General features: G+C 44.9%; 1 protein-coding gene across 1 annotated transcript in view; it reads right to left on the reverse strand.

Moving 5' to 3' along the window:
* Nucleotides 1-8,680, reverse strand: part of Cnot11 (CCR4-NOT transcription complex subunit 11) — a 12,317-nt gene extending 3,637 nt beyond the window's left edge. The window contains exons 1-4 of the mRNA XM_050134533.1: nt 8,028-8,680; nt 6,648-6,812; nt 3,702-3,854; nt 1,045-1,247 (exon numbers count right to left, since the gene is read on the reverse strand). Of these exons, the coding sequence (XP_049990490.1) occupies nt 1,045-1,247; nt 3,702-3,854; nt 6,648-6,812; nt 8,028-8,538 (1,032 nt within the window). The 5' untranslated portion in view covers nt 8,539-8,680. The remainder of the gene's footprint in view (nt 1-1,044; nt 1,248-3,701; nt 3,855-6,647; nt 6,813-8,027) is intronic.
* Nucleotides 8,681-9,266: the final 586 nt, after the last annotated feature.

Consider the following 9,266-nt stretch of genomic DNA (forward strand, 5'->3'; position numbering starts at 1 on the left):
TTTTTTTTTCAAGACAGGGTTTCTCTGTAGCTTTGGAGCCTGTCCTGGAACTAGCTCTTGTAGACCAGGCTGGCCTCAAATTCACAAAGATCCGCCTGCCTCTGCCTTCCAAGTGCTGGGATTAAAGGTGTGCGCCACCACCTAATTTCTGATTTTCAGTCTCTACCTTCCAAGGGCTAGGATTACAGGCACGCACCATGCCCTTCTGTCTTAACTGTTATATCCTTCTATCTACTCATATATTCCACACTGGACTACAAACACAAACTACAAACAATTGCTATTGCATCACTTAAAAAATATTTGTGGGGAAGCTAGAAGATGATTCAGTGGTAAGGAGCACTTTCTGCTCTTCTAGAGGACCAGGGTTTGGTTCCTAGCACCCACATGGAGACTCACATCTTAACTGCAGCTCCAAAGGATCGGATGCCCTCCTCTGGCATCTATGGGCACTGCACCCATATGGTGCACAGACATGCATACAAACAAAACAACCATACACATAAAACAAATCTTTTTAAAATGCATATTTTAAGTGGTAAGATGGATTGGAGGTAACAGTATCTTCCTACCAGTTCTAACTTGAAAGTGTCCAAACCTAATAAAATATATAACCTGGAGTGTCTTTGCTCTTCTTCCCCAAGGGGTCCCTCTAGTAATCGAACAGCAGGAGATATAACCTCAGTCCACCATTAAACATCGTATGCTAAAGTCTTACTCCCTGAACCTCATTGCTTATTAAATATTAGTAACTCCACACATCCTCGAGTTACAGTCCAACCTAATATAGCAAAGCACATGATATGCCTAGCTGATATGCGCTGACAGTGCCCCAAATTGAGACCTGTCCTATCCCACCACCTCTCCCTGAGGCAAAATGAACAGAGTCTAGATTTTTCAGTCATTAGACTTCTCTCATTAGAGCAAAATTTTCAAATTTTGGAAAGGCCAGAACACAGCTTCAGAGATCGCTTCCTCCTGAATGCCGACTTATCACTTATGGGAGGATAGGACACTGCTTGTAATACATACATACATACATACCTGGGTTTGTTGGGGAGAAGATAAAGGGCTTTTGAAGGCTTTGGCCATGATTCGCTTGATCTCCACACCAGTGCTATTCTTAACACACATTGATTTATCCCACTGAATGGCATGCTCGGGTTCTGTAGGATTTAGCCAGGCCAGTTCATCCTCACAAATGTGGAGAGGTGGTGGTGGGCGGATGAACTCTGGTCGGAAGTGGCCTATAATAAGAGTAGTACAGTGAGCTACCATCTGCACACACCTTATATTCATTTCATTCAATGAAGTGCAAGAATGCCTTTAATAAGAACATATGATCAACTTCATGCTTCAAACAGTAATGATATAAAATCAGAGTTCCACTCAAATTATAACTAAGAAAACACACACACACACAAAATCAGCATGATGCCAGGAACCAAATGTGCTTTTTGGAAAGAGGAAATCATGTGCATGAATTTTTAAAGTCAAGTATGTAGCCATTAGGCTACAGATAAAAATTAGCAGTTTTTATTATTGTTGTTATTATTATTTTTATTTTTAAGTGTCAGTATATAGCCCTGGCTGTCCTGGAATTTACTACATAGGGCAGGCTGATCCCAAACTCACAAAGATCTGCCACTGAGATTAAAGGCATTTGCCATTACACCCAGCTTATAACTAAGATTTTATTTATTTTTGCACTCAGAAACTCATAGTGCTACATGGAGTCGTTGGAGCTATCCCTGCAACTCAAGGTTGATGTGTAAGTTATCAACATAGTAAAATAAACTCATTAAAACTCCTCCTGAACTAACATCACACCTCACTTGGTCACTACACAGATGAAAAGCTAAACCCCATACTATGACAACCAAGTCGACGAGCCTGCCCCCAGTGGCTTATAATATCTTACATAAACACTTGTGGCCTAACTCCCAGTGACCCACAGTACTATATCCAAGTGGCCAGTCTCAAGAAAGACAAATTGCACAGTAAATTTTACTACTTAACAAGACAGACACCCAGCCACCTAAATACCCAGCTATGGGTCCTGCCTGCATGATAAACCCCACAAAAGACCCAGGAGTAACCAAGTAACTTCTAGCTGTTGCGGGAGGCCCTCGCTCCTCCAGCCTATAGCCCCTGAGATACCAGCCCATTGGGGCGTGGTCTCTCTCCCTTTAAAAAAGCGGCCACTTCCCTCTCCTCTCTCTTCACTTCCTGCTCCTCCGGCAACTAGACTCCCTTCCTGGTTGTACAGAGGGCTGTTGTCTGGGACGGTGATCTGTAAGTTTTTTCACCTTTAAATAAATACCACCCTATTAATCATAATTCCAAACTGGTGTGGCATTGTGACTTACGCCTTCATCTAGCAAACTGTGATAAAGAACTCTCCCTCCCTCTCCACTGATTCTCTTTTTGTCCTAACAATTTACCCAGTTACATTGCCAGCCTTCCAGAGAGCATTTCCAGCATAGGACAGAAGGTGGTCTGTCCTGTTTTGGATCCTAGGCTCTGCCAAATTTGAGATGAATCTCGAATTTACTGACAAAGTCTTCCTGGCAAAGTAACACCAAGCACACATCTTCAATGTCTGCTCACTAGTATCAACAGAATGAATTCCTGTGTCTTTCCTCAGACCACTTAGAGTCTTCAGCTCTTCAGAGAAGTGCTCTTTATGTGAGGTAGGGATGTCGAGGTGTGGCTACACCCAGTTACACACAAAGCTGGCTGCCTGTGCAATCAAACCCAGAGGCAGGCAGATCTCTGACTTGAGGCTAGGTGGTTCTCTTCTCAGTGAGTTTAAGGCCAGCCTGGTCTTCAAAGTGAGTTCCAGGACAGCCAGGGCTACACAGAGAAACCCTGCCTGCAAAAACCAAAAACCACCATGTGCCATGGATCTGGAGACATGCTTGTGACTAGCTGAAACTTCAAACAGTAAAACCACTTTAAACCAAATGGAAGTCACATTGGAAGCTTCCAAGTCCTGGTGCTCTGTAATTAGGAGATGATGTTCCTATGCCTGTGCAGAATGTCTTTGTCTTCAGTCACCCAGGAGCTTGTAAAACCAAATGGTACAGCTGGATTATTTCAAATTCAGTGGGTTTTGTTTTTTTTTCCTCAAAGTAAAATAAAGGCTATCAAGTCAGTAAAACTGAAAGACAAAAGGTAATAAATAATAATATTATTGAAGAAGTATAAAATGACCCTGTTAGACATGAAGTTACCGAAGGTCCGTTTCAGGGGCTGAAGGTGTAGCTTCGCTGTAGAGTGCTTTCCTTTTACACAGTGTCCTGGGTTTGATCCCAAACACTTTAAAGAAAACAAAAAAGCTGGGTATGGCACATCCATAACCCCAGCACTTGGGAGATTAGGATTTTAAGGTCATCCTCAGCTGCACAGAGTTTTCAATGTTACTCTACACAAGAGGCTGTCTTATTAAAACAAAACAAATTCAGATTCATTTTAGTAAAATACAAATTTCTATCTCCAGACAGGCATATAACAAATAAGTAATAAGCATCCTAGTGTACAATTTGCTTTTAAAAAACTGAATTTTACCGTTCATCTCTACTATATTCTAGACAGTAAGGCAGGAAGTCTCTCATCAGATTCAATGAAAACAAGTATTACAAAAACTGAAAAGTTCCACCGAGCAATGCCAGACGTAAAGTTAATTCAAATATACCTACTTTCAATAGGCGGTTTTGGTCCACTAACTAAAGACTCTGTGATCCGAGAGGCAACAGAGCTGTCAAATCCAGAGTTAGAGGAATCCGGGTCTGGGTCACTGAGGATACTTGGGAAGCTAGCTTTACTCTGGGTTGGCAGTTCAGACTGACGTTCTGGAAGAGATTCAGAAAAACATTTTAAGCCAGACCTGGGGACAAGACACATGCAACCCCAGCATTTGGAAGGTGGAGGCAGGAGGATCAAGAATTCAAGGCCAGCCTTAGCTACTTGAGACTGGGGGGAGAAAGGACATTTTGAAATTGAGAACACCATGAATAGAGCAGGGGTACAAAATAGTTATCTTTTAACTCCTATAAACCAAACAACAATAACATTAAAATAACCCGACAAGGAAAAAAGAACTAATGATTTTAACAGACATTTTACAGAAACTGTAAATGGCCAATAAACATTTGAAGCGATGTTAGGAACGAGGATACAAAGCCATGTTTCAGACTCTGACATTTTAAAAATAGAGGGCTAGAGGCTAGAGATGGCTTACTGGTCAAGAGCACTTGCTTCTGCAAAAGGCCTGAGTTCAATTTCTAGCACCAGCACAGCAGCCTATAACCATGCATGTTACAGGGATTCCACACCCTCTTCTGACTCTAAGGGCACCAGTCACATATGTATATATATACATGCAGGCAAAACACTCATATATATAGATGTATATACACATGTATGTTTATGTACATGTGTGTATATACATCTATATGTATATAAACTAAATCTAAGAAATAAAACCAGAAGACTCTAATGATACAATTTTTTGAAAGATATTTTCTTGAAGATTTTAATCTCTTGTAAAGTATCTCTTACATTCTAAGAAACTAGAATTCTTTCTGGACTTCACAGCCCAAGTTAATAATATACCTTGAGGTCACTTAAGACTTGACCTAAGAACTTGCTGTGTACTCAAAGAACAATGTAACAACCAACTTTACTTGCTCTTGGATTTCCCATGTATCAGCTTTACAACATAAACTAAATGCACAGCTGTAATCTTAAATAGTGTGTAGAGACCTTATACAGCCAGGCGCTGATAAGGATTCCTGTTAAGTATCCTCACTCCTTTCCCATGTGATGCCACAATGTTCAAACAGAGTAATGGCCTTTGTAAGAGACAGTTAGACATCAGGCAAAGATACACACGACAGGACAACGGGAACACTGGGACAGAGTCACACTCACACATCAGAGAGACTACAGATGCCAGGGCAACTACAGACTACAGGTCAGTGGTAGCTTACACCTTTAATCCCGGCCCTCGAGAGGCAGGGGCAGGCTGGTCTATAGAGGAGTTCCAGAACAGCGAGGACTGTTACACAGAGAAACCCTGAAGGGATGGGAGGAAGACAACAACATAGACAAGGGGACAGAGAGACTACGGACAAGCCAGACCAAAACTACAGACCGAGGGAAGACATAGAGAAAAAAGGAAAGAAGTCAAACTTGGGTTTAATCTTGGTCAAATTAATCCAAGGTAAAGTGTTCAGCTTTCTTTCCTTAACGTGATACTGATGCACTCTGGTGTTCTGAGGCTTAACTGACAAAGAACTAAATTCATGATAAAAAAAAAAAAGTGCTTTAAAATTAGACAGTAAAGACCATCAACCCACTGAAAAACTAGCCAAAGACATATGAAAAGATACCTCAAACATTCCATATGATATTCAGTCTTGTTCCGTCAACAAGAAAAATGCTAACTGAAATAAACCAATGCCACTTTTTCATTCTTGATTATAAAAATAAAAGAAGTTAAATAACAACTATTAACCAAGATACAGAAAAACACATAACTAGTTTTAAGAGTTAGAAAGCCAATCAATATATAACAGGTGTTTGTTGGGACTTTAAAATCAAACTTCTGAAACGAACAAACTGTTAATGGTAACTCTCTGCTCCGTGCAGTCACTAAAGCTCAACTTGTTTGCTTGTGTTTGTAAAATTAAGAAAACACAATAGCAATCACCCACAAACATAACTTTAGTACACAGATCTTACTAAGATATCTGCTTCATGCGTTACACAGATGATCTGGATTTGGGATGTTTCTTCACATAGGGTCTCACTATGTAACCCTGGATGGTCTGGAAATCAGAGCTCCACCTGCCTCTGCCTCCTGAGTGCTTGAATTAAAGGCCTGTGCTACCATGTCTGGCTCAGAGATGAACCGTGTGGTGAGCTCTGAGGAGGAAAGGGATTTGGACAGCATTCATCTGAGGGGAGGACAGAAAGCCCCGATAGTCACTCTCTCCTGCAGGCAAAACAAAGAAGGTTCCCTCTCATATACAAATTAACTTTGCTTATATATGTATATGCAGTATGGTAATGTTTGCAAATTCTGGAAAACTAGAAAGGGAACCTGAGGGAGTAAAAGAAGGCTGTCAGGAGGGGTAAGGACGGTGACACCACACAGTGACACAAATGACTGTGAACGGGTAAAAGGGTCTGCGCAAGGGTGGACAGCAGGGAGGTGGGACGAGAGGATGGACGGGGGCATCAACTAAAAGCACACAAAACACAGAAAATAAAAAGGAAAGTGAAAGGGGGATGCTGGGGTAGAAGGGCTTAATCTGGCATGGCGGTTGGTACACAATACTTTAGGCCCAATACTTAGGAGTCAGAGGCAGGAGGAGCTCTTAGTTAGAGGCTAGCCTGGTCTACAGAGCAAGTTCTAGGACAGCCAGGAACAGCCATAAAGAAACCCTAGATCGCTAGTTCCAGGACAGGCTCCAAAACTACAGAGAAAACCGGTCCTGAAAAAAAAAAGGGGGGGGGGGGGGCAGACAGGGAGATGGGGGCAGAAGATGGGTAAATTAAAAAAAATAAAAGTAATAAATCTGGATTTTAAGTAGAGGCTCTCATGAACAGACAAGAATGCCCAAACGGCCCTTCCTTACCTGCCAAGGCTAACTGAAGGCCGCTAATGTCCACGGACTGCCCCATGTTTCCAACATCCATCAAGGCGATCTGGCGAGGTGTTTTTTTGAAGAGTTCCCTTGGGGGTGCCAGCATCAGCTGGGAAAGAAAAAACTTTTCTGGTGGAGTTATAGGAGGCAAAAACCCTGCAAATAAAAATGTACACCGATTTCTCTCCAATGGTTACTTTTATAAGTTCACTTGAAACTGGTAAAACAGCACTTGCTACTTGCCACAGCAGGCTATTTTTATAAACTAAATGTAACTGAGTTCCGGTTAATCAAATGTAAAGTCTATAAACAAGTGTATCACTTGAGATTCTGCGGTCTAGAGAAATGTCAGTGAAACGTATGGCTATAATAACTCTTCAGAGTTTTCTGCTATCAAAAACTTCAATCCCTACGTAAGGCTAACGCTTACATAGGGTAGCATTCAGAAAAGCTTTTTAGAGCTTGGAACACAGCCCAGTTTAAATACACTTTTAAAAAAAATCTAGGGGGATAGAGAGAGATGGCTCAGCAGTTGAGAACACTGTCTGCTCTTCCAGAGGACCGGGGTTGGCAGCTCACAGCTGTCTGTGACTCCAGTTCCAGGGCTTCTGACACCCACACAGACATTCATGCAGGCAAAACACCAATGAACATAAAAATAGATTTTTAAAAAAAAAATCTAAAATGCAGCTTTGTGATAGGGGTGGAGGGTGTGAGGGGGTGGGTATAGCTGTTCTAGAATCCTGGGCTAGGCTTGTGGGGTAGAGGGGGTGACCCTATCCATCTGTGGTACCAAAGTTAAAGGTGCATCCTCGAATCTAACCTACATCTGATGTCGGCAATGCTGCAAAAGTAAACATTCTACAAATCTGTTCCAGGAGTCATGACTTAGAGAAGAATGTCATCCTCTGCCCACATGACATTCCAGCAGACCAAGAAGGCGGCTGTGTAATGCGGATTTCAACCTGCCACATCTTCATGTTCTCAACACCGACTTCTTTACTCTGAGACTTAAAGGGGAGGGGGGGTAGACTCGGTGTCACTGGCTTTAACTTCGTATACTCCAGGGTCTTAATAAATGAGCCGTATTTGACATACTAAGCTATGTGCAGCCCTTCGGTGAGCTGTACGATGTGTTTGTTGGCTTTTTCGGATAGGAAGGATCATTTGGAATGCAGCAAATTAAAAAAAAAAAAAAGAAACAAAAAGCACACATCTTGGAACTTTCGGCTACCTCTTCCCTATTTTAGTGAGAGTGTGGATGGGGCAGGAGGCGATGATCCTCTCTCTCCAAGGAGACTGGACTGCCCTAGCCAGCGAGCTCCCGGCAGAACAACTGGCTGCGCCCGCACAGCTGGCTGTGGACGGTACCTGAGAGCGGGGGCCGGTCGGGCTCCTGTCCGCCGCGGGCGGGCGGCGCGGGGTTGAGCAGGTGCGCGAAGCTGGCCGCGAAGGGGTTGGCGGCGAGCGGCTCGGTGCGGTACATCTCCCAGAGCAGGTAGAGCGCCGTGAGGCGCTGCGCCGCGCTGGGCAGCAGGTCCGGCTGCTGCAGCAGCATCACCAACACCGAGCCCAGGCGGAAGTGGTCGGCCTTGCTGAAGTAGTGGTGGAAGGCTGTGGACAGGCCCTCGAAGGTGCTGCCGCCGCCCGCCTCCTCGGAGATGATGCTGAGCAGGCTCGAGAGTTCCTTCGGGGTCAGGCTCATCCTGCCCGCGGGGCTCCCGGGGCCTCCACTCCCTGGCCCGGAGCCACCTGCTCCGCCTCGGCCTCCGCTCGAGCCCGCGGGGCCGCTCCGGAACGTCGCGGCCGCTTCCCGCGCTCCTCTTGGATCCGCTGCGGAGTGGAGCCGGCCAGACGCCGTGCTCACCCCGCCGCCGGGCATCAACTTCGCCTGCTTGTCGCGCCTCCCGGCCGAAAGGCCCTGGCACCGGTTCGCGGCTTTACCCCCCCCAGCCCCCGCCCGCGGCCGTAAAGCGCACCGTAAAGCGCACGACAGCGTCGCAAACAAAACAGCGCCGAAGTCAGACGGTCTGAACCGAGAAACAGCGCAGAGCGATCGAGCCAGGCGGAGCCGAGGTTCCGGAGACGCGAGGTGGGCGGGGCGCCGTGTCCGGAAGTGGGAGGGGACGTTCTGGAGGGCGGCGCCGCGTGGTCAGAGAGGGGTCCACCTAGTCTTTCCCCGCCTGTGCAACAGAGGAGGGGTGAAGGTGTGGTTTTTAAAGCCAGTGAACGCCATCTCTGGGAGGTGAGTGGCGCCAAACTGACCCAGTAAATATTGCCTAAATTATGATTTGAAAAATGGGTCTTAGATGCTAACTGGCTTAATAGAACATTCTTGATGGTTCATGGTGAAAACAGGTTTCTCATGACCAGTTTAAATAGGCTTACTCCTATTCTCAGAAATGGGATCCTATTGCTAATAAGTGTTTGTGCATGGTTAGGTAAACGGAAATCTGGGCGGTACCTGGTGCTAGGGATGCAGAGGCAAGCAGGTATCTGTGAGTTCGAGGCTAGCCCGGTCTGCATAGTGAGTTTCAGGATACCCAGGATTACATAGAGAGACCATGTCGTCTCAAAAAATAGTAAAAAGGAGCCAGGCGGTGGTGGTGC

This window comes from Alexandromys fortis, unplaced genomic scaffold, assembly GCF_014885135.2.
Source record: "Alexandromys fortis isolate MF-2015 unplaced genomic scaffold, M_Fortis_MF-2015_v1.1 scaffold_20, whole genome shotgun sequence".
Taxonomy (NCBI): Eukaryota; Metazoa; Chordata; class Mammalia; order Rodentia; family Cricetidae; genus Alexandromys; species Alexandromys fortis.